General features: G+C 37.9%; 1 protein-coding gene across 1 annotated transcript in view; it reads right to left on the bottom strand.

The window, feature by feature from the left end:
* The window catches only part of ADGRD1 (adhesion G protein-coupled receptor D1), a 156,188-nt gene extending 131,769 nt beyond the window's left edge, over positions 1-24,419 (bottom strand). The window contains 9 exon segments of the mRNA XM_054392762.1: positions 2,394-2,549; positions 3,380-3,444; positions 6,967-7,221; positions 8,367-8,546; positions 13,718-13,840; positions 16,719-16,814; positions 20,060-20,143; positions 24,122-24,158; positions 24,255-24,419. Of these exon segments, the coding sequence (XP_054248737.1) occupies positions 2,394-2,549; positions 3,380-3,444; positions 6,967-7,221; positions 8,367-8,546; positions 13,718-13,840; positions 16,719-16,814; positions 20,060-20,143; positions 24,122-24,158; positions 24,255-24,380 (1,122 nt within the window). The 5' untranslated portion in view covers positions 24,381-24,419.
* Positions 24,420-26,130: the final 1,711 nt, after the last annotated feature.

The following is a 26,130-nucleotide window of genomic DNA, read 5'->3' on the forward strand; positions in this document are numbered from 1 at the left end:
TAATTTTACAAGCCATAATGCAAAGGGCAGTGGCAGAGCTGTGCTACATCAGCATACTATCAGGCAGCACAAATCTTGCAGTCCATCTCAAACATGCAGCATGAGATTCTTCCTGGCATGGACAGAAGCTATCTCAAACCCAGCACCCTGCCCACATTGCCCAGAGTATCTCTTTTCAGGTCACAGCATCACTCCAGAATTACTCTTAAAAAAAAAAAAAAAAATGATGTGTTAGACCACTGAAATGTAAGGGAAAGCAAGAGTGCTGGAGCTACCAAGCAGAGCAGCACAATAACAGAAAGCATGAATCCCATTTGTCAGAAGCAATGGTTATAAATATGTGCCAGTAATCAGCAAGTTTATTGCATATCACTTAAATCAAATTTTCTCATGCTGCAAGGCATATGACAATCAGGATAGAGATAACTTCGCAGAAACCAGCATGCAAGCTCAGTGCCTGCCTTTCAGGGAATTAGCTGCAGACAATACAAAGCCTCACCATCGATCAGGCAAACGACAGAGTCTGTGTGTGCCATCAGGAGTCTCTCTTGTTTACTTCCCAAAATAGCTTTGCTAAAGATAATCATGTCCCACATTCCTGTCTGTAAATCACTTTCATGGCACACAAAGCAGCATCAAATAACATGAATGCGCAACCCAAATGGCAACTGCAATGCTGTGGGAAACAGGTACGCTGACTGACAGGATGATGTTCTGTTTTCAATTTGGAGCCCACACAGAGTTTTCCACGAAACAAAGGAAACAATATATTAGAGCTTTATTTGAAGGGCTTTTGCTACATATTCCAACTGAGCCATGAAATCCAAGCTTTAGGGTTTGCAAACACTAAGCTTTTAACACAAACTATCAATTGCTGTCCATGTAGTTTTCAGAAGCATTTATTTATATTGTTTGTCTGAGTAAATAATCCTTGTCACCCTGGTATTACCCCCAGCCTTAAGGGAACAACCACTAGTGAGGCCAGAGCTGATGACTTTAATAATAGCTTTCTAGCCTGCTGAAATCAGAGAATTAGATGCATATCATTTTACAGAAGGCTAACTTTATGTTACCAGAAGACAGGCTGCCCAGGGAGGTGATTGAGGCACCTTCCCTGGAGATATTCAAGGTGAGGCTCAATGAGGCCCTGAGCAACCTGCTCTAGTTGGGGATGTCTCTGCTAACTGCAGGGAGGTTGGACTAGATGACCTTTGGAGATCCCTTCTGGCCTGGACCATTCTATGACTCTACGAAGATGACCCCTTGTCCTCAGCTCAGACTGTAGAAAATACTTTTTTTTTTAATTACTATTTCCTTTATGAATTAGATTAAACAAAAATAAAGTGTTCAGTTTAGCTTTGGACCTGATCTTCCCATGAACCAATTTCAGTGGAGATCTGCGATACATCTACGCAGCAGTCATGGCTGCGATGGGAAGCCAGTGCAAGATAAAGCTATTAACTCACAAAAGTTAAGGACACCACTACCACAAACAGGCCCCCTCTCACAGCTTTACACCTCCAAGGCAGAGCTGGTGGAGCAGGGTGTGTGCCCTTGCCATTGCAGAGTGCAGCAAGAATCACAGAAACACAGAATTGTTTTGGTTGGAAAGGACCTCTAAGGTCATCGAGTCCAACCATCAACCCAACATCATTATCATCATTAAGCCATGTCCCAGAGTGCCTTGACCTGATGTTTTTTAAATACCTTTGCAAAGGAGAAGGCAGAGGAGAGGCAGCAGTCACCTTCTGCTCTCTACAGGAGCAATAAATGCTACAAAGGCAGATGCTTGGGCAGAGAGCAGTAACTGATATTTTTTAACACCCTCTAATGAAGGTCTGAAACATAGATAAGTTACAAGTTCATATTTGGGCAGCAACCTGGGGTCAGACTGTTATAGTCACAGCTGGGGTACTCCCTGCATCCAAACTAGTTTGCTATCAACTCATGAATGCCTCCATTTTGCTGCTGCCACTGCTCTAACTAGTGACTGTATGTCCTGCACCTGACAGCCAACTGTCAAACTCAGATCAGTTGGGCTGTGCACAGAAGTGTTGCCTTTTTTTCCTTCCAGAATTATATCTTTTTCATGGATACAGCTGAAAACTTAAAAAAAGATTTTTTTTCCATCCGTTTCCTGCTCAGCTAAACAATTATTTTTGATGTGTGTTCATGGTTCTAGGTATTTATAATTTATGCATTAAGTAATATGCCCAAGAAGTAGAGACCTTTATATTATTTTCTCTGGTTGAAGCTCACCTGCTACTCCCTAAAATAGCTACTGCTTATTTTCTGCAATCAGCAAAAGCATTCAGAGCTACATTTGATATATCAGCTCCTGAAGAAATTTCAGGGTCATGTGGCTCCACACAGAGATGTTGAAAGACACTTACCTCTGTCAGACTTAGAGCAGTATTTTCTGACAAGGATTTGTTGGGCAAGCTGAAGGACACGTTCTCCAAGTAGCCCAGCATCGTGTCAGGGGAGAGGAAATTCCCTCTCTCCTCGGTCAAATTAGTTATGATGGGATGATAGGCATTTGTAGAGAGCTGCAGGAGAGAGAGACAACTCCTCAGAAATTATTCCATATGGCAGCCATTATTGATTGTTTTAGCCCTGAAGGGAGTTTGAGGCATAGAAGACTACTGTGGTTACACACAGGAGACTAGGGGAGCCAAGGGAAAAGGAAAGCACCCAGAGAGATGGATTGGATAAACAGAATATACAGCACAGATCAATTTTTTCATCTGTCAGGGTTTCCTGAAAGCCTCTGTGAACAAGAGAAAACCTAACAGAACATTGACACTGCAGACAGCCAGAAAGTGAGCTAACTCCACATAGGCTGATTGCAGATAACTTTATGCATTGCATGTATGGAAAAAAAAAAAAACAAAACTAAACAAAACCAAACAAACAAACCAAACCAAACCCAACCCCCCAAAAAACATAAATCACACCACAACAGAAACTTTTTATTTTAAACTTTTTCATCACATTTTACTAAATCAGATGTAAACTAATATTGTTATTGTGATGGGAATCCTTTTCTAATTTTAAAGGAAACAAGGAACAATGAGCAAAGTGGTTTTGAATGGTCTATGCCTTCAAAGTTCATTGAAATACTCCAGAAGTTTCTGCACTTTTTTTATACAGAAAATATTTTTATTTAACAATTAATTTCCTTTATCTGCCCTACGTTCTGTGGTACTCTCATCATCTCATGCTGGCTCGAAATTCTCCCTATGCATATCTGAAAGTATCTATAATGGGGTATTAAAATAAGTGTCAGTAATAAAAACTATAAAGTAAGTAAGGTCTGTAACTCTGCAATATATTCACACTCTGACATTAGAGAAAAGAGTTCTGAGGATTGCCGTACCATAGGTTTTGTAGTGGTTGTCATCACAGACCATGGAAGTGTTGAAGAAAGCAGAACTTGCACACCTGGGGAAAACACATGCAGCAATGAGTCTTAACAAATGGGATGTTCCTACTGCAGGCTGAATGAGTTCTAACAGAAAGTAATTTTTTGTTTGCTTGTGCATTTTACTTATTTACAGTACTCTAAGGCTTGTTCAAAACACTTAACTTACTGATTCAACATTTTTATTTGGTCATCTTCATACAGATGAGCCTTGACATTGAGTCTATGTCTATGTCTTGAATGCTTAAACCTTCATTTGCAAACAGGAAATTTCAAGTCTTATATCTCAAAAATAGGACAACTGTACAGTTAAAACATTGGCATCTATTATCCTTCTCTAGCTCTTCCCAACCATATTTACGCTAAGCATTTAAGGAATTTTTTTTTTTAAACCTCTACGTCTTATCAGAAATAAATAGTAATCAGTAGACACTTTGGACAATTTCATATACAAAAATAAAGCAAGGTCATATATGTGATAAACTTGGGACTGGGAACATACAGACACTAGAGAAGGAGGAAAAAAAAAAAAGAGACAGAGACTCAAGTCTCAGCTATGATGTTAATGTTTAGTTTTATCTTGAGTCTGAATTGCTTGAGTGCCAAATAAAATCACATCCATGAAGGCAAGTTCAGGAAGACTTTTTATACACTCAAAACAAACTGTAAGAAATGTTCAAAGCCAGTAGAAACATTTGTGTTGCTTGCAGCAAAACTAAGGCACCCTGAAATAAAACAACATTGGTAGAAATGGTGGCGCGCTAAAGATTTTAGAGCATTTCAGATTTGCATAAAACAAATAACAGGAGTAAAGGGGTCAAGAAAGAACTTTTATTAGTAGTTTGAACATATTATAGCTAATGTCTCTGTTATGTGTTCCTAAGTTGATTTCAAGCAACAGTAAGGTTGCTATTAATCAGACAGGTTTTACTAATAAATGTCACCCACCAGCACTATATCCACTGAAAATTACCATATGAGCATGTCAGAAATGATTTGTCGAGACAGAAAGAATAAACTCAATGTTGGATGCTTTCCAGTTGCTCCATCTTAAAAATATCGATTCCTTTCTGTGCAAAGGGATTTATTGGTCATTTGTGACAGAGAAATAAAATTTTCTTCTAATCTATGTCTTACCAAGAATTTATATTTGCCAGGAGTGTGGTATTTCAGTACAGTCAAGCAGTAGTTGCATAGAGAGAATACATTTTTCCTCACAGGTCCACAAAGAACAGGATAATTCATTCCACTAAAACACAGGCTGTCCTACAAAGTTTCTTATGTCAAACCACATTATCCCAGCTTCAACCCTGCCCCCAAATTAATAAAGAGATACCAAGCATAACTTTTCTTTACTATGTTGATTACAACTGCAGCATCCATTGCTTCCTCTGAGAATACTCCAACTTCACCCCTCAACTTGGAAATTTCACAAATTCAGATTGGTCCACTAATTTGAAGGAAAAGGCAAAAAATTCGATATTCTACATTTCTCAAGTGCTCTGAATCAACTGAGCACTGACAGCAAATTCCTCACACTTAGAAGAACAAATTCCATGTACCTGACATCCCTTCATTTTAATTCCTAAGACCCTAGAAAATACACATCCAGCTTCACTTTCACCTAAGAGGTTAGAAATTTACTTTCACAGAAAACTAATAGTTCCCTGAAAACCTGTGAAACGGGGGTTTAAAGAAAAAGAACACCTAATGTCATGCAAATTGCAGTATAAATTCACAAAAGTTCACAGCATGAATACCTCAATGTATAAAATCAAGGAGTTTGCTATACAGCCTTCTAAAAAAAAAAAAAAAAAAATCAACAGGAATGGAAAGAAAGGATACAGGCAAAATTCTGTATAACTGTTCAATAATGTAGACTTTAGCAGAATCAGAGCCAGCCTTTTCTGCAGTGTTTTAAAAGCTAGCTACAAGCATTAATGTCCATCAACCTGATATTTTCAGCCCTAGTAAGAATCTTGCCAAACCAAAATACAGAGGGAAAGTAGGAACTTAAATCCTGAACAGGATTTGCATTTGTAGAAAGAGATTTCCCTGATGCCTTGATTATTTGTTAGGGTGAAGGCAGATAGGTGAAGGTCTTCAGAGGATGGCTTCTGTGAGCTCACAGGTATTCAAAGGGTATTTATGCAAGTCATACTTCTCTGACAGTGAAACAGGGCACACACGTAAGATGGATCAGGTCAGTCTGAAAATCTACTGCTCTGAGTTTAGGAACATAACATTCTTCTGAGTTACACTAAATCAAAGAATGTGATTTATGGTAGCTCTGAGTTGAAGAGTGTTCTAGGAACTCTAGGTTGTTGTGAAAGATAGAACAGACAAGCATTTTTACCAACATGACCAGAACATTATAAAGATTAAAAAAAAAAAAAAGTTATTTTAATCTGAAATTTTAAAACTGTTTCCTGTATCTGTGATTACTCTCCCAGTTACAATTTTTGAAGACTTTCATAGGAAACAACTTTTTAAAATAATAAAAAAAAGGTTTGAAATCAGAAACTTGAGTGCAATAGATATTACACGGTAAAAAAAAAATAGATTGCTTCATTACAGAGCAGAGGGAAAGTTTCTGACTTCAAATTCTTCATAAACTAGTTTATCCTTTCTTTTTGCTAAAATAGGTTTTATATATATATTTGATTGCTATCATCAAACTTGGAAGTCACCAAGGCATACATTCTGTTTTCCAGGCACATGTCAGTAGCTCTGTGATATTCAAAGAGTTTCTGTTGTGAAAAATGGTTCCCAAAGGCTTGTAAAGCTCAGGGGTGATGGGTGGAACTGCTTTAGCTCTCAGTAACCCATGAAATGAACCCATAAATGAAAGCATGGAAACTGCCAGCAAAGTCAAATGTTCCAGACACCCCATAGCTTTATTACAGAGATGGATGTTTTCTAATTGCTACAAACACACAAGCAATTAATAGCAACAACCTTTCTTGTAGTGAAAAGTTTATAATAAAGATCCAAAGAACAACCAGCAGGCTTAACTGGCTGCTCCTCTTTGTCTTTGTTCTAATCCAGATTCTTTGCCTTTTATATTACAATTCAGATTATATCTTTGTTTTGAGTTCACAAGCATCCATGAGTTAATAAGCCTTAACCACTAATGGTTCCAGCAACTGGAGAGATAACCATTATTATCTACATCTGCCAGAATACAATCAGTGATTGGGTCTAAGTTACAAAACAACTAGAGTGCGAGTTAAGAATTGGGAGTCAGACTTCTCTAATACTGTTCTGCCTCAAGCCTAATTATTGTTCTTCCTAAGGGACCTAACAATGACTTCAAAGCTTTGTAATTTTTAATGACATTTTTAAGGAGCTAGAACCCAGGCTGAAAAGACTGCAAAGATAGATGCAGATTTGGGGGACATTCATACACGATTTTTTTCTGCTTCTGAAAAATCTCCGTTAATAGCCGAAGGACGTAAAATTAACACAAATCCTACACACAAACCATTTTTGAGTAAGCGTCTCTACAAAAGATGCATTAAGGCACCAGTGCAGATACTCACCAACAGCAGCTGTAAAGTACTGCTCAATTTCACTGGGGGTGAGTGCCCTTTCCCATATGATGAATTCATCAAATGCCCCATTCACATAGCGCTTGCTTTGATCCCCCTCTGTCCCAGTCAGAAGATTCGCACTGGGGTCTCCATAGTCATAGAAAACTTTCCCACTTGGATCAGTTGTGTTTAGTGTTCCATTGACATAGACTTTCAGTCCTTCTCTTGATTTCCATGTGAAGAGAATATGAGTCCAGTAAGGACCTGCAAAATGTTAAAAGTCACAGTTAAATCTGTGAATCAATTCTATTTAGAGTCTTTCCTAGTCAGTATCTTTTTGCTGACTTGCACAATGCTACAGAGCTGTATAGGAAGTGCTAAGAGTGACTTATGGAATGCTGATGTCATGTAGATTAATCTTTATACCCATGGGGAAGCCCATACTTTGGCAGAATGCCTGTTAGCTTTTGTCTGAACTCTTACTTGGGCTCACTGCAGTTTCATAAATTACATTTGCTAACTATTATTGGCCAAGGTCTGGAGACTCTCAATACTGTCTCAAAATTCGCTTCAGCAAGAACTGGAGAAAAAGCAAACAGATCAATTTAAAGTTGCCACAGTTTCTTTGTGACATTTTTAGCATCTCAAATGCAATATTAATTTTAACTTGGATTGGATATTCCACAAATGCATGAATTATTCGTACCATTTGGCAGCTTTTTCTCCTAAAAATCTCAACTGATTTATTAAGTTTTTTTAAAACTCTGCCACTACAAGGTGAGAAAAATCCCATTTTGCCAATGTATAGGTAGTAAGACCAAGAAAATATTTTGTGATTGCCATTGGCATTACTGGAAGCCCAGAATTTGTTCCAGTAACTAGGTAATACTGCTCCTCAACAAAACACAGTTCAAGATAGAAGCAGTAAGATATGTGCTATACCAAAATGTTTATTAATACCATTCCATGGCATACAAAACTCAGCAGGTAACGAAATGACCAAAGCACTAAACACCCAGTTAGAGAGTTATGAAAGAAAGTCTTAATTAAAGAGGCAGTAGAGGACAGCACATGTATCCAGATTTACAATATATTGAGAGCTGCCTGAGATTACCTACATTTCTCACTCATATGTTTCCACCTAAGCATTCTCATTAATCTATTTATGTCAATACCAATTCCACTTCAGAAACAACTGGAAGTTCAATCCGAGGACTGTTAGCAACATGCAAATGTTCTATAATACAAACTGTTATTTCAGTTTGTATTTAACCTCTCCCCACATCAAGAAAGTCCTTAAGCAGAGCTATTTATATATACCCACTTCTCATCCCTGCTCTTACCACTACATCTCTCTGAAACAAAGTAAAACAAAGAAATTAATTGTTTTGAACAGTTACAGGTTTTACCTGGTGGACTAAAGCTTGCTTTCCACTTCATCATTGCATTCCCACGGGTGTAAAATTCCACTGACCCTTCACCTTCATTTGAACAGATTTTGAAACCACTGGAAATTACTTGTCCACCAGAGGCAGGGAGAAACTTAGCCTGCTTGTCTTGAGTTTTCCAGAAAAAGGAAAACGTTACTCCTGGTGAAAGAAAGTGAGAGGAGAGTTGATTTAAAAACAAAACGCCAAAACAAACCCAAACCAAAACAGTGCAATTATGAATTTCCAATACTGTAGAATGCGAAGAGCAGGAATGCTCTGGGGAACAGATCACTGTTAGCATAAACAAGGACAGCATTTTTAAAATCAACAATGCTCTAACAGTTTCAACCAAATAAACATCTCTCCTAGGTTCCACATCATATGCTCATACCCAGGACACAGGAGAAATCATTGCTTCCTGAGCAGCTTTGATCAGTTAAAACAGAAGTTCTTTGAGCACTAAAAGTAATTAAGTCTTCTTTCCTGACAGGTTTATGCTTCCTTTCCCTTATCTCTCCAGTCTCCTTACCCTTCTCACCTTCCTTTTCATAGAACCATAGAATCAACCAGGTTGGAAGAGACCTCCAAGTCCAACCTATCACCCAGCCCTATCCAATCAACTAGACCATGACACTAAGTGCTTCATCCAGTCTTTTTTTGAGCATCTCCAGGGACAGCAACTCCACCACCTCCCCAGGCAGCCCATTCCAGTGGCAAATCACTCTCTCTGTGAAGAACTTCCTCCTAATATCCACCCTATACCTCCCCTCCTCCCATGATCTTCAGTTATTTCAAAATGCAAGTTGATTTCATACCTCCTTATTCTTCCAACAGCATCTACATCTTTTTCAGATGTTCACCAAACATCAGCAGAGCCAGGAGTACACTGCCTCCAAGCTACTGGTGCATTAACTGGCTGTCAGTATGCCCATTCTCATCAAGCAGTGTCTATTCTTAATTACACTTTAATTCTTCTAAGCATGTTATTAGCTGTGTTTTCAAACTGCAGTGCTCCAGTAATCACCAAAAGCAAAGAACCAGCATAAAGGAAAGGGACATCATGAAAGAGACACAGTGAAAATTCTGAGGTCCTCACCTACTCAAAACCCAAATTCTTTCCAAAGTGCAAGTGCACTCTTGCAAGTGCATGTGTGATTAACTTTGTCCACAAATAATCCTGTTCACTTCCCAGTATAGTTTACTATTATACTGTAAAATTGAGGAGCTCTTCAGAGTGCAGATTAGTGTAGAAATAGGATTTCTGTTAAATGGCTGGTTTCCTAACTACAGGTTACCTCAAAAGGCTTGCCTGAAACACAAGTAGCAAATCAAACCTCCTTCGCACTTCAGAAGTTCATAGTGGCTCTGCTGTAGAGGTTCTGCAGTCAAAGGCAATTACAAAGAAAATGGCTCAACTAAACAGCTCCTAAAAATGTTCATCTCAGGATTTATAGCACAAAGTGCTAACAATAAAATCTGAGTTCAGAGCAAGCAGAGAAAAAAGTTTATGAAGTACAGAAGTGGAAGAAGTTTTGCCAGAAAGAATTGTGAATTAAGATGGCAATGACCCTGAAGATCAACTAATCTAAACTGCCTGCTCAAAGCAGGGCCAGTTTCACAGCTTGTTCTACTTCCACAGAGCTCAGCTCAGATTTTAATGTCACTATGGATGCAGACTGCACAGCCTCTCTGTGCAAACCATCCCAATGCTGACCACCTTGGATCTAATCTGTATTTCCTGTGCTACAATGTGTCTGTGTTGCCTGTCACATTTTTGTTGTGCATCTCCAGAGCTGTTTAGCTCCATCTGCTTCTACTACCACCCATCAGACAGATGAAGAGAGCTCTTGTCATTCTCTTTTCTTCATGATGTAAAGAAAAGCCTCAGCCTCCACTCCTAAGTCATATTGTTCACCTGCTGGTCTCAGTCTGACTTGTCACCATCTCTTTTGTATCAGGGCACAAAAAATGGGACACAGTGCTTCAGATATGCTGAAGTAGATATTCTTCAGATATGCTCCTGAGCACCGACCAGAGAGGAACAATCACTTCCTTTAACCTGCTGATTATGCTCTTTTCACAAGGAGTCAAAATATCTATCTGAATGATTGTATAGTTAGCAATTCTGCCCCCAGGTAGCATGAATCTCACCAATTTGCTACCAGATTGCCCAGCACAAGTTAATGAAGACCTCAAACTATCATGTACATTTCTTGTTAAAACCATAGACTTTTTTAATGCCTTTCATAATTTCATGATTGAAGATAGAAAAGCCTCCAAAAGCTCACTACAATCATCAGAAATATTCCCCCCTGCTGCTCTTTGGAATTTCGTTACATTAACTTAGCAGAAAAGTTTAAAATGACAGTATTGCAGAATGAATAATTTAGCTCTATAATATCTTCCTAGCTGATCTTTCTACTTATCCTCATGACAGCACCCATCCGTTTACTTGATCTACATACCATTTCCTAAACACTTTATCCATGATCAAATAACCACCATGGAAATGCTACTCAATTATCCTTGGCCTTCCAGAAATCAGCCAGTATATAAACATTAGCACCCTCAATTTGCTAGATCTTGATGGATATGGGTGAACAGTGGTGTTCAGTGATAGGACAAGGAACAATGGATACAAGAACACAGGAGGTTTCACCTCAGTGTGAGGAAGCACTTCTTTATGGGGAGAGTGATGGAGCACTGCAACAGGCTGCCCACAGAGTTTGTGGAGTCTCCTTCTCTGCAGGCTTGAACCCACCTGGATGCATTCCTCTGTGGACTGCCCCAGGTGATCCTGCTTTGGCAGGCCTGTTGGACTCACACTCTGAAGGTTTCTTCCAACCTCTAACATTCTGCAATTCTATGAATTCCCAGCTGAAGAATTTGAGGTCTGCTTTAAGCAAGTTGCAATGGTTGTAATACATCCATCAGTAAATAAATCTTGTTTCAGCTTCTTGCCACACCACTAACAGAGTTGAAACCCTGATCCAACCCCCTTTCCAGAAAGCCAGGTGTTTCCCTCGCATCTGCACACCATTTTTCACCACTCTTGGGAAAGTGCTGCCAAGACCAACTATGGTAATCTGCTGCTGCTGCTATTAATGTGATTCCTTCATCTAAGTGTCTCACAATCTTTCTCCAGTGCTTCACCATACTTCTGAAAGGCATGGAAGTGCTCTTATTCCTTCTTTAAAGGCTGAGAGATGACATTGAAATTATGTAGACAGAGTGACTGAGTTCTACAGCATGTCAGCAGTGGAGTTGGTTTCCCCCTTTTTTTACTGCCTATCCTACTGGACCACCCTGTAACTATTGATCATCCTGTAGCCACAAGAAAACTGCAGGTCTAAATTTTCCTTATGTGTACTTTGGTCCATGAAATGCCTGGCCTGAAAATAAACATTCAAGTAGGGCACACAATAAACACAGTTTTATGAACTGTTCTGTTGTGTTGATGCCTTTATAAATTATTTTTTTTAATTCAACCTCACATAGGATGGCTAAATCCAAATTCTCCTACTGTGATCAAACTAATAATTAGGAGAATGTTCTCACATCTTTCACAAAGGTTTTGTTTGACTGAAAATGTCACTTTTATTAGCCCAAAACTGCTTGCAGAAAAACATTGTTTAAAAATTACTTGGGAAAAAAAAAAAAAAAAAAAAAGGTGGGTGAAGAATGTTTCAGTGTTTGAAAAAATAAGAAGAGTGTTTGCTCAAATCAAAGTAACAGTTCTGAAACGTTATTAAAACTTAGCCCAGGAAAAATATACAGGGAATTTTGTTTCAAGGGATGCTGTATTTCTTCTGAACAGATCCCAAGATCACTTCAGAAAGCATTCCCTGCTTAAATCTACTTAACATCAGTTTCACACAATGCAACCAACAAACGTCAAGGGATGTCTAAGCAATAGTAGCCTTGAATAAATCTACCTTTTATCATTGCCACAGGTTTGATTAGCAGAAAAACAAAAGACACTCTGCACAAAAGACATTCTCTTCAGATAAAGGGGGTTTGTCCTTTTTTTTTTTTGTTTCCTTTTTTTTTTCTTAATACCTTATTTATTGTTTATATGATTTCTTCTCTTCCCATTTTATCTGCCAAACATTTCAGTATTTTATGTTTTCAATGTTCTTGGTTGTGAGATACTAGGAGTGCTTTGGTACTACAAAAATAATTTATACTGATCATCATGGTACAATATAGATGTAGAAATAATATGACTTACTGATGAGTTTTTATTTCCCAGTGGTATGACAAAAAGTATGAGAAGATACAGCATGTATCAGAAAATATACCTACAGTAGGAGACTGAATTACTTTTTCTAATACTCCCAGGTAATAGCCAAGTACCATAGAATCAGTCAGGGTTGGAAGGGACCACAAGGATCATCCAGTTTCAAACCCCCTGCCATGGGCAGGGACACCAAGTTTCTCCTTGCTTGAAAAGTTCATACACAGCTCTTGACTTAGCAGCTTAAAAAAAAAAAAAAACACAAAAAAAACTTTTAAAATCCTATTTCAAGTGATGTTACCCATTTGAAGAATGGCCTCGATCAATAAAACAAGAAAATTCAGTGTTAACAACACTGCTTAAGCTCAGGAAGGGCTGGAGTTTATGTGCTGGAAGCTGCCATTTTCCATTGCTCCTTCCATTTCTACTGAACTGTAAATCTCTCTGTTTTATGTCAGTGACTACATGCCTGCTTGCTGTGGCAGTCGTTATAGAAGATGATTAAAACTGTTTATCAACACATTGCCAAAGCTGTGCCACCTCTATTTCATCTGTCAGTTTGTGACCCTAGCCCATGAAGAAGAGAAACAGAAGGTAGAGACTCAGGCACCTACAAGGACTAATGGATTCCAAGGCACTTGACACTTTTGTTATTTCCAAAAATAAATCAAAAAAAAAAAGAAAACCCAACAAAATAAAACCATTGCTCTAAGAGGTCACAGGGACAAATCAGTTCCTATATTTGAAGCCTGTCAGCTAACTTCTTTCTTTGTAAAACTGCAGCTCTTGTAGGAATTCATCTTGGTGCCACAGGCAAGATTCTGGGTGCTGTAAGCTTATTTCTGTGTTTGTTTGAATTAATTATACTGCAGATCATTGATCTGAGTAGATGGTGATTAGTTCTCATTTAAACTGCAGTTAGAAAAGGCTAAATTTTCAGCACCCAACTCTCAATTGTTTTAAAAGTCAATAAAGAAAAGTGCCAAGCTCATATTTTAGAGAGTACATTCCAACAAGGGAAGAAACAATGATCATTGACTTACACCACCTGACAGCAAAAGAAAAGTAAATAGTAATTAACAAATGTACCAACCCTCAGGTCCACAAACTTCTGGATTACTAATGCAGGAGTTTTGATAGTTCCCAAAGAAGAGAAAAGTCACTCCTTTCTTTTCAGTGACATAAATTCCTTTGTTCACCATTCCTTCTACAATATCTAAAGGGAAAAAAAAAAAAAACACATTAACATTTATATAAATTAAAACTTCCTGTAAATGTGACTTTTACAGACACTCTTTTACCTGATATGTTTATCTTGTCCTAACTCTAGGTTTGCTTTTGTTGGGTTTTGTTCTTGCTGTTACTTTTCTTTTTTGTTTTTCTTTGTATGGTGGGGATTTGTTGCCAGTTTGTTATTGTGTTTTGTTTTAAAAGAACCATTCAGATAAATCAAGTTCTTCAAAATTATACTCATACCCCCCACTCAGATTCCTGATTAACTAGGACTACTTGACAGAACTCATACATCCAAAAATGATTCTTTCAAAGAAATCTTTCCAGAGTTCCCTATACAAGATACATCATAGGGGTATTTCTGTCTTATTGTTAAACTAATCAAAGAAATTCTTCAATCAATTAAAAATATAACAGAAAAGGGCTTTTTCAGATTTTTTAAGGGAAATTGTCATCACTTTTCATTTAAAAAAAAAAAGATCACTTTTCATTAAAAAAAAAAAGATCACTTTTCATTAAAAAAAAAAGATCACTTTTCATTAAAAAAAAAAAGATCACTTTTCATTAAAAAAAAAAAGATCACTTTTCATTTAAAAAAAAAAAGATCACTCTTCATTTAAAAAAGATCATTTATATATACTGGGAAATTATATTCAAAAGCCAGAAATGTATATCCTTTGATATGGCATCATTCTCATTTGGAAAGGTTATTACTTTGTCCCACAAGGACAACATCTTGTGATTTGACTGTGGTTTTCTTGTGTTCCCTCCTAAAGAGAAGCAGTGCTGATTCATCTCCTACTAGCTAAAGCACATGAGCCTTCTTAATACTACAAGAATTCATGACATTTGTTTACTAGAAGAAACCCCACTATGGCCTGACAGATGAGGATGATGACAAGTGCACTTTATTTGTCCCAAGGTAAAAAGAGGGGGCTGATTTTAACACTGAAGACAAGAGGAAACGTTGCTGTGTTGAAAAGTCTGAATTCCACAGAGCACAGAACTGTCTGCTCAGAAGTAAATGACAGACTAGATGGAATTGATCAGTTTGGAATTTCACATTACTACTGGTGTTTGTGATGGTGTTTCTGCAGGGATCATGAAGATTTGGGACCTTGGTTTAGGATTCTTTTCTATCATTTCTCCAGGAAAAAAAAAAAAAATTAGAAGAGTTGCTCCAAAAGAAATGCCAGCAATGAGAACATAAACTTTGCCTGCTCTGAGGTACAGAAATTGCCAGCTAGGTGCTGCTTGATATTTGAAAACCTAATGAGATTACAAGGGGAAATGAGGCAGGCACACATGAAGGTGGGACATCAGGGACTTTGCTCTGCATTTATGGCCAGATACCTACCTGGCTTATCAGAAACCTTTGGCACAGCACCAACCATGGCAAAGGTGCACATGAGTGCTAGGCACAGACCACCTCTCTAGAGTGATAATCACAAGTATTGATGTCACTGCTTCAAGACAGTGCATCCCTTTGTGAAATAAGGACATGGCAAGAAAGGGAATCTCATTTCCAAACTGTAGGAAACGGCTCCAGCATGGCATAGCTCTCACTGAATGTATGCCCACACCTTTTCTTAGTTCATTGCAAATCTCAGCACAAATCACAATTTTCAGGTCTCTTCTCCTCCCTTTGAGGAAGAAGTCATCAAGTTTGGTCTCTAACTGACAGATCAACTTGAGTCTCTTTTAAAAAATTGAGTGTGTATTATGGAGTGAAGCAAGCAGCATTTCTATGTTCTTCTTGAGTCACTTGAATTCTAAGTTAATCGAGCCAGAATAAATCTCATATGATAATGCCTTTCTGTTTCCATAGCATTTCCTTTGCCATTAATGTCATTCTTTTTAATGTTCACATTGAATATATCTTATTATGTGAGAACTATGCAAATGGTCTATAAAGCAGATAAGAAAGGACTGAAAGGAATTAGGGTCATTTGAAGTTCAATATTAATAGAGTTCACATTTGCCAGCATATTCTTACTGCTAGAGATTAGAAAAATAGAGGTTTTAGTATTCCAATATAAACCCCCTAGAATGTGAACAGCCCAAATGACAGTTCCACCATTTCCATCCCTCTCTTTAGGTTAGCTTTTCCAATGTCTAATTGTGAAGTGGACAAGAGGTCATGTTTCAATTGCACCCTCACAAGTATAAATCTTAGTGAATTAAATTATTTTTAGCTTATTGGCAAGGGTTAGGGATCAAACCAGGACACTTATGAGGACGTAGATGTGACTAGCTTCCAGTCTGTCAGATTCCTGCCTAGAAATTTGCCATTTTCTGTTCCTCCTTTTACCGCCTAGTATCCTGATGTAAAACAAAACAGAACAAAATCCACCATAAAACAAATAATTGAAAGGATCTACATAGGCAGATTTTTGCTTGCCTTTTTTAAAAAAACCCAACATGTTAACCAAAGATGTCACGATTGACAAGATCTTACTGCCAGACATTGCAAATTTGCTTGCATCTTTCTTTCTTAATGTGTTCTTTTAAAATCACTATGAAATGGTGAAATCCAGATGGCTTCTTTTTCCTTATAACCTCAGCAGACATGGGAAGAAAAAAAAAATCATCCTATTTGTTCTTATATGTTCCTCTGAAGTGTTACTTCTGTTTCATTTAGGCTTAACACAAATATTTAGGATTTGGAGGACTACTGGGGCCCATGCGCCTCTGGGCTGCTCCTCTGGGATGCCTTGCCTAGCAGTTTGCCAACATGTAAGCTTATAGAGACCTTTACTACATAACCACTTGAACCAAAACTCAGTGTTAACTTTGAGTCCAATGTTACAAGAACCAGCCAAGCTTGACAAATGCAGAACAAAAAATATGTAAATCCTCACCTACAGTTGCAGAGAAGTTAGAGTAGGCAGAGTCATTGGTATATACAAAGGTAGAATTATGGGAAGGAAGCACAGTGAAGTTGTGGATTCTTAGAGCTGGGTGGAACAACAAAAGAAAATAAGCAAATAAGCAAAACAATGAATAAACACAATCAGTAATGAATTGACCAGTTCATATCTCTCAGCACAAATCACAGATGTTGGTCAGTGGCCTTTAGAATGACAAAATACAACCACTCCCCATAAAGCCTTGTGTGCACATGAATGTTACATTCTCTTAATACACAACTGAAGTAAACTCAGGATCACTGAGCTTATTTTTTTTCCCCCCTTGCTTTTCCTTGCAGTAACTGAGAAGGAAAAGGTACTAAAAACATAACTGCAGAAGAAGGCTTTGAAATGCAATCATGCCAGTAAGGAACTCCGCAATTACAACAAAGATCTTTATCCTAGTCCAAAAGCTATGGGCAATTTGAGCTCAGTTTTGGGTTCTTGAGGGCAAAAGAGAAGTGGGCATACTGGAGGAAGTCCAGTAAAAGGCTGAGAATACTGGGACAGCTCAGCCTGGAAAAAGAAAGGGCTCAGATATCTTATCAGTGTGTATGAACACCCAATGGAGGTGTAAAGATAGAGCCAGACTCTCTTTAACTGTATCCAGTGAACAGATAAGGAGCAATGGGCACAAATTAAAACACAAGAAAAAATCCAATTTTTTTTTTATATCTGAACATAAAAAAAATCATCATCAATTTTTTTTTCTTGTTTTGATAATTTAGCAGAATCTTGCACACTGTCATTATTTCTTCTGGGCAGGCAAATAAAGCTCGATGGAAAGCCCATGAAAACAACTAGACATCGATTTGGGATTTACAGCAGCTGAGCTCACAAAATGCACGGAAAGAAAAGGGTCAGATGAAAAAAATCTGAACACAGCCACTTCTTTTTAGAAGAGGAGTTGATTTTAGGTTGATTGTTTCCCTTGAATCGCCTCTACTGCTGAGATAACAAAAAAATTAATCTGCTGCCACCCTCTCCCACAACACAAGCGCATTGAGAGATATAAATCTGGCTTCACACACAATGACTCCAACAAATAACATGGATTAACATGACGGACAGATTATGATGCTTCAAGGATTTAAGAGGAGAAACATGGAACGAAAATAACTGCATGATATGATGAGTGGAAGAACGAGAAAGACTCTAGCAATAAACAGAGGGGTTGTGTAATCAGAATGGAATCAAAAACAAAGCAAATTGTCACCTGCATTAGATTACAATAATAAAAAAAACTTTTCTTGTATATCTAAGTCAGCTATCAGATACATAAAACCTCTGCTGGAGGCAGTTGAGGTAATAGCTCTGCATTATAAGACACAATATAAGTAATGGAGAGGAATTTGAAACATCCACTCCACCATTAAGGAAAAAATTCAACATTGTGGGACTGCACTGCAGAGAAAGCCAAAAGTCAGACTTTTGGCTACTGGCATCCTCTACAAGTAATAATGAGACAAGTCCTTCAAACTTTTTTTTTTTCAGTCAAGTCATGCAGCTGGCTCATTTATAAAGTTATTTAACACCATGTCATAATAGGAGTCAAAAGAAATTGCTCATGTGAGTCAGGGCCATTCCTGTAAGTGAAGCTTTGTAGGATCAGGGACTTGATAAGTTTTTCTTTATCGCTTCCAAGTTAATACTGAAAAGATTTTTGAGTTCTGCTGAAATAATGTAATATAACTTAAATACAATCTAACTTCAATCCTCACTTTTCCAGAAACAATTTTATATATCACTTTAAAGCACTTTCAAAACAACTTTGTTGTAACATGAATGTCAAAACAGTGCTAGATACAGAGTGCTTTACTCTTCTTGAAACCATGCGAAGTCCAGTGTCAGAAAACTACTCTCCAGTGTCAGAAAATTACTCTAACAGTGTTAGAGAACTCATATGGTAACTTTTTGCAAGCCCTATTATGATTCTATTGAAGTCAATAGGAATGCTGCCATGAGCCTCCAACAGGAGCAGAATATTGACCACATTTTTTCTGTGGTCAGCAGATCTCATTCCTTTAAGAACCTGGGGAAAGATGGGTCAAAGCTTAAGCTTAAAATACTTGAACACTTCTGGAATAAAAGATTTTAGATATTTATGGATCTTTCTCCCCACTTACAAACAGAAATAGATATTGCCATTTTTGTGTAATAGATAGCAATTAACTTTGCACTTCTGTAACATTTTTCATGCAAGGTGGTAAAGGTCTCTAACTGTCGATTTAATCTCCTGCAGGGATCTTTCTGGGTAAAGACATCACAGTCACCAGCAGCAACACTGCTACCCCTCACACTAGGACAAAACTGTTTAGCTCAATGTTCAAGGTGGTCAGCCTGAGTGTGAGAAATACTGGGGAATATATATCAGCCCAACTTGGAATTGGCTAAAATGTCAGAAGAGACAAAACAGTTCATGTGAAAATTGCTAAGGGACCTTTGAGTCTCAGAAGGAGGCAGAGCATAGCTGAACACCTCATCCGAAAGGAATGGCCCAGCAATGGGATGGGATACAATTGCTCAATCGAAGCTCTATTAATTACATCACCTGCACATCCCCAGGAAGCCCCCACCACCCTTTTTGGTCCTGAGGAGAAACATCAGAATCAGAAAAAAAGACTGTTGAATCCAACCAGACTGGCTCATTCCCCCTGGGATCTTGCAGGTCTGACAGCTGACTCTCAAATCAATGAGAATTTTGCCTTACCAAATCTCACTTGATTTTGTCTAATTGGAAAAAGAACTTGAAGTAAGGCAGCTTTTGAAGAAGTACCCAAAAGCAAATAAAAGTGAACCAGATGTATTCAGGTAACAGCTTACACTCCTCTTTCTATAGCTACTAGATGGAATTCTCAAAAGTGCATGAATAATTTGTGCATTTAACTGCTTCCAGAATGCAAAAAAGAAGCAGGCATCTTCACTGCTGGCATACCTAAGTATCTCAGTCACTGAGTGTATTAGTGCATGTTATGTATGTACCAAACTAACTAATAACAATGTGGTTTCAGTGACTCTTTGCATCATAAACCTTTCCTCATTATAATCTTAATGCGTAGACAGCTCATAAAATGTCTGAGAATACTCCATAAAAACCAGTTCACAAATACACTGAGAAAAAACATTAACTGAGAAAACCAAAACAAAGCAAACAAACAAAACAACCAAAACAAAACAATCTCAGTTGCCGTGGTACAAAAGCAAATCCCTTCCACTCCTCTTGCTCCTTTCCTACTGACAGACTGCAATAAATAACTTAGGTTACTGCCAATGTCAATGAATCCTTTGTCTACCTCCATTTGTATCCCGAAATTCGTGAATTCCATCCACATCTTCCAATGGCCAGTAATGGGAAGCTGATGCAAGAACTCTGAATCCTTTCAAGAAACACAGATGAAAAGGTTATTCAAGTAATGGGTGCAACAAGTCTCCACAAAAGAGGACAATAAGGAAGGTCAATCAGTAAGTAAAACAAGGTATCTTATTGTAAATCAAGCACAGCTCATAAGCAAGTTCATAAATGAAAAGCTATGTTATCTAACTGACTGTAGAAAACCTGGTTTTAAACATCAACTGATTTTTATTTTAATTGCACTTAAAATGTTTAACATCCTCTCACTAAATCTCTGCTAATGTAACAGGCAGGTTTTGTTGAGGTAACAGCTGAGAAGTCATTCAAGAGTGATTTCAAGATATTTACAGAGCCTTTAAATGTATAGTGGATAGTACAAAGCACTGAGAAAGGGATGCATGGGGTAACACTTAGCTTCTATAACATACTTCTCTGCTCCTGCCTCCTCCTCCTCCTCTCTCCTGCTCTCTGCAGTTCAAGAGAACAGAAGATGCTAGAGAGGTTCCAGGAATCTTATCCTCTCTCCAAAACTCACTGGAAAACCAGGGCAACACCTTCAAGTTATATCAGTCTAAGCATTTTTTCACCTCTGGTCTTCTATGGAGAGACACTAGTCAGACATCGTAAGGAGCAGTACTCAGCGGTGGAGGAGCCACAATGCAGATGAGAGTATAGGTGCCTGCTCAGCTACTCCTACAGAGCCTAACCTTCCTGATGTCTCCAGATAACTCTCACCTTAAGAACTTCCTCTGATAGCAGGAATTTGATGTACCTCAGGAGAATGGGGACCCAGAATATTAGACAACATATGTAAAAGATGTCACTCTTCCCCCTATGGCACCAGCTAGTCCTCCAGGACAACTCCTTTTGGCTGACAAGGGCATTTTGTTTTCCTAAATGTCCCACATAGCAACAGGTGGACAAGCTGACATAAGCAAAACATCTGCTAGTTTCTATTGGCAGATTTATCTGCACAGTCCAATTGATGAGTTTGAACAGATTTTAGGAGATGTGACCACTCAAAGTTGACCAGAAGCAAGCTGCTCAAAGCACTTAAATTCCGTGTTAAGATGACAGCTCTATTTTAAGTGAAGAGCATTAATGGAAGGAAACATGAATTATAATTCCTTCTTATCTTGTTAGCTGCAAGAAACCCTTTATTCTCAAAATAATTTAACCAGCTGTGCTGAAAGAAATTTATAATCCCCTATATCTAAGAAAGTTTAAGAAGGTCAAAACAGAAATTTTGCTGTGAATGCAAATGAGAATGCATTTTGTTTACCCTCAGGGTATATCATCCTATTAGCTTGAGGCCATCTTTTCTTGAGGGGGAAAACACCACCAAGGACAACAGGGACAGAGAGTGTAAGTATTTATACAAACACCATATCTGTAGTTCTTTGCCCTACAATCATTTTTCCCTGCCAAGCAATCTTTCAAGAACCTGAGGTGCGAAGCTGACAGTGATAAGTTTGTTAAAAACCGCCCCAGCTCGCTCTCATACACCATGAGGACTCCTTGTAGCTAGGGTGCAAAATAAAAAAATAAAAAAAAAAACACTGTGCCCCATGGTATTTGCAGTCTATCCCACACATTTCTTCACTTTTGAGATGAAAACAGCTTGCCAATTTCATAATTATTTTATTTATTTAACTTTTTTTTAAGATACATATTAAGGTGCAAACATTTTACTTGCATCCGCCTAGCCCACACAGCAGTGATCAGTTTGATGTCCTCCATTCTCATGGCATAGTTTCAGAGTTATGACACAGAGAGAACTCTAAATTTTTTTTTTTATAAGAATGCAAAGCTGATAAAACTGCTAAACATCACAACAACAAATTGTAGATCTAAAAGCACTGACCTAAAATAAGCTCTACATATTGTGAGTATACACAAACTTGCTTCCAAACTCAGTGATACCAGAAAGATCTAACAACTGATTCATAACTGACCATTGTTGGCCCACCTAACTAGAAATGTTTGCAGTGGTCCCACAGAGAGGGAGCATGAGCATAAACAGAGAAGGTGAGGATGTCTTTAAAGAAATGGATGAGAAACTATTGGCTATAGGCTTCTTCTGAGTATTTGGAAGACACAGAAAAAGGCACAACTGCTAACTAAGGGAGAAAGCTACTGTCAACATGAGTGAATTATGACAAAGAACAAGCACATACAAAACTCAGTCTGAAAACTCCAGGCAACCCCTACTCAACTCAGCTGAGCATGGCAAAGCACACTGAGGAAACAGAATATAGGAACAAGTTGGGGTTTTTTTGGGTTTTGTTTTTTTTTTTTTGCAATTACAGAAAGTAAATCTGGGTATGTGCTTAGTTCTATCTACAAAGAACATATTCTTGCTGCAGCAAAAGAAATTCAAGTTATAAATTTCCACATCAGCTACCTGTGCTAATGTACCTCCATCTGACTTTCATCAAGCTATCAGTTTCATTTTTCAGAACAGAGAACATGCCTGCGGTTCCACAGTGCACTGATGTGCAGATATCTCTTACTGCCCATTAACATCTCCCTTTTGCAGCAGAATGGGGGAAAAGGATCAAGAGGTGGTAAGAGGGGGAAAAAAAAGTATGAAAAATACAAAAGAAAATCCCACAAGAAAATTATTTGATGCCAAGAAATTAGCAGCATCAGTAGCAACATCACAAAGGCATTGCCATGGTTGGCATTAAACTCATAAGGAGAAGCTATAGGCTAAAGAGCTTACATTTAAAACCTGGGAAAAATGAAGGAAAAAAATGGGAAAGGAAATAGATGTACAGCAAAGTGAACTGCCTAGAGTCATGCTGCATGTTGGTGGCTCTCTCAGCTCCTAATTCTGAGCTTATAAAGCCACGCTGTTCCCCCACTTCCAGCCTATCAGCCCTGAGCAAACCACTGAAAACAAGTACCTTTTGCCTGGAAATCAACTTAGACTTGCAATATCCTTTCAGTAGGTAGCTAGGCTGTGTTTAGAAAAACAACACATCACAGGACTTGATAACAGTCTACTAGTTCAACCCCAGAAAACACTGCTCACAATTATGCTTCCATGCACAAACTGTGCTACAAAATAAATGTTGTGTAACTTGCCCTCTTATTGCAGGAGGCTTTCCCCCGTTTTAATTGTTTCATCAGCTAGAAGCCAGCATCATCTATAGGAAATGAGACTGTATTTTTGTTGGTTTAGAGTGAAGGTAGAACAAAAGGAACTAATCAGGCTGAAGCTACTGCAGTATCAGACAATATGGCTTTTCTGCATCACCCTGCAGTTTGTTTGAAAATAATTATATATGGTTAAAACTTAAAAGCACAAAGCAACAGATGAATTGGTAAAGCAGTAAAATTGTACTTGTACACCACCATGAGGCTTGAGGTTAAACTATTTATGTAAAAAGAAGAATTTTGCAGTTGCACACACAGACCCCAAATAAGCTGCAAGTGAAGTTTTTGCTGCATTGAAAACAGATGAGAAATCTTTCATATGCTCTATAACCAATTTAAACTTATGCAGGAAGGCTGGGAGGAGGGTAGATGACTTCAAGCCATGCCAAAGTACTGCAAAGCATACAAGCTGGCATATCTAACCATAAATCATTGTATTGAAAGTGCTGAACAGTAAGAAATTTAGGGGGAGGGGAAAAAAAAACAAACAAGAAAGAAAGAAAGAAACTAGTCTGTGTAGAAGTCTGGCTTCGAAAAAAGACATGCAAAAAAAAGTAACAATAAACAAACAGTGCATGTAAGATGTTTCTACATATCAAATACAATCCATTTTTCTCCAAATATATTTCTATGCAGAATACTTAGTAGTTAGATAACTGAATTTAAAATGCCTGGGACAGTCTGATACTTCAGACTTCATTACATTTTTAATCCAAAGCTGACATTCAAATGTAGGACCACAGTTCCCTTTGTAGCCATGAAGAAAATGAAAAATACAAATTGAAAAAGCCAATAAATATTCAAACACATTGCCATAAAATGTGAATAGAACATTCCTTACCTGGGTGTTTGGGTAGCTGGGAATAGTTTCCATACACCTGCACATAAAACATTACATAATGAGACACAGCGAGGCAAAACTTGCTAAAAGGAATCCAAATATATCTCAATACTGACCACATTCAGAACATTACCTGGTATTTGTACTGAAAAAAAATCAGTAAAGAATAATGACAACAGAACAGAGATAAAAAGTTCTCCATGGTCTATTTAAGGTTAAAAGTACAATTGCAATTAAATTCCTGTAAGATTGCAATCATAAGTTTTCCTTTGCTACTTTTTGTATTAAAAGGGACATTTTCCACGCAGATTCAAAAAGTCTGTTCCTTCAGTGATGGTAAAATATCCTTCCAGACCCTTTAAGTAGCAGTTGCTTGCTTCACACTTTGGTCTCTTCATTTAACCAGAAATAAATTACCGCGATTGGAGAAAAATTAAAAGAAATGTGCATCAGACCCAAAAGTTGTACTGTTCCATGGAAAGAAGTCAAATATTTCTGTTACAATCTGTGCCAAAAAGAAAAGATCTTGTTTCCAACTTTCTTCCTATGGTTTTCTTTTCCTTTCAATTACTTTCACGTTGTCAGAGTTCTGAAGCCAGTTTTAGTTCTGCTAGCAAGCAAATGCACTTCCTTGTAGTACATAGGGCGTATAACTCTCCTTATTTCCTCAGAAACTGAGCAGAAAGGAGTTGCTAACTCCTTGCTTGTCCAGCTCACGTTTGCACCTCCATCCCAGATCTTTTTGGGTGGAGAGCAAGTCTGAGTGATGTCATGCTTTCTTCTCAAACTTTGTCCCATTCTGGTACTCTATTTATATCACGTTGCTGCTGTCTCTTTTCTGGGTCCTAACACCAGCCAGCTAGGAACAAGTGGAAACAAGTCAATGCGTTTCAGCAAGCAGATAAAAGGCATTACTGCTCTTAGCAAGCTGCACACTTCAAGAAAAATCAAAGCCAGAACAAGTGCTCACAATTCAAACACTTAAGAAAAAAACAAACCAGGGTTTAGACAGAAATTTGGGAAAGGAAAGCTAATCTCTCTTAAAATAACAGATTGTATTTCTGGATAAAGAAGCACGGCCTTGAAAAAAATATTGATTTAAATCACACAGCACTTTGAGGGATTCATTTCATTATGTCTCTATCAAGAAGGGGAAACTGAGGCATTAGCCATTTCACTGATTTGCTCAAAGATGCACAATAAAACTAGCAAAATAATCAGGAATATACTTATATAGCTGCCACGCTTTAAAAAAAAAACACACACATTTAAGCATTTTTCTATGAGTTTGTCAATTATACTCTGAACTCCATCCCAAATTTTAAATGTAAAATTAAAATAGCAGCTAAAACTAGTTGATACTCTTCATTTAATCTGCTCCTCTATGGTAAAATCTTGTTTTCAGTTCCTCCCTTTTTTATTTTAATTGAAATAAACTAAGGGTAATATTTAAAACAAAATTTTATAAGCTTTCTGAGCCTACCCATCTCTCCTCTGCATTTCCATATCAACCCCATCACCATTTAAAAGGGGATGTAAGCAAGATAAAAAACTAAAAGAAGGAATCAGAGCATGGTAATAACTCAGCAAAATTCAAATTATTTTATTTACCTCCTTTTTTTGCCACGGGTCACTTCAGCACATTAAACTTTCTTTTCACCCCTAAATGATTACCTGTGCAGCAAAATATTCTCTACCTAAAATCAATGGACACATAAGGTACTGTAAGTAATTCCCACGGAGAGCACTGCCCCTCTGACTTATCTTTTGATCTTTAGTTATCCCTCCTGCCCCACCCACCCATTTCATGACTCATCCCCATCTCCTCAGGTGCTTAAATCTGTTTGTTTCCAGTGTATTAGCCCTCTTAATTGCCTACTTAAAGTTTCTGTACCCAACTCTTTGCTAGAGTTAATTATAATTTTTAGGATTAAACAGTTTTCCACTAACTATGTAGAAATTATACAGCTGGAAGCCCAGCAATCTTGGAGTAGCTGTGGCCCTCATTT

Source organism: Indicator indicator, chromosome 26 (assembly GCF_027791375.1).
Source record: "Indicator indicator isolate 239-I01 chromosome 26, UM_Iind_1.1, whole genome shotgun sequence".
NCBI lineage: Eukaryota > Metazoa > Chordata > Aves > Piciformes > Indicatoridae > Indicator > Indicator indicator.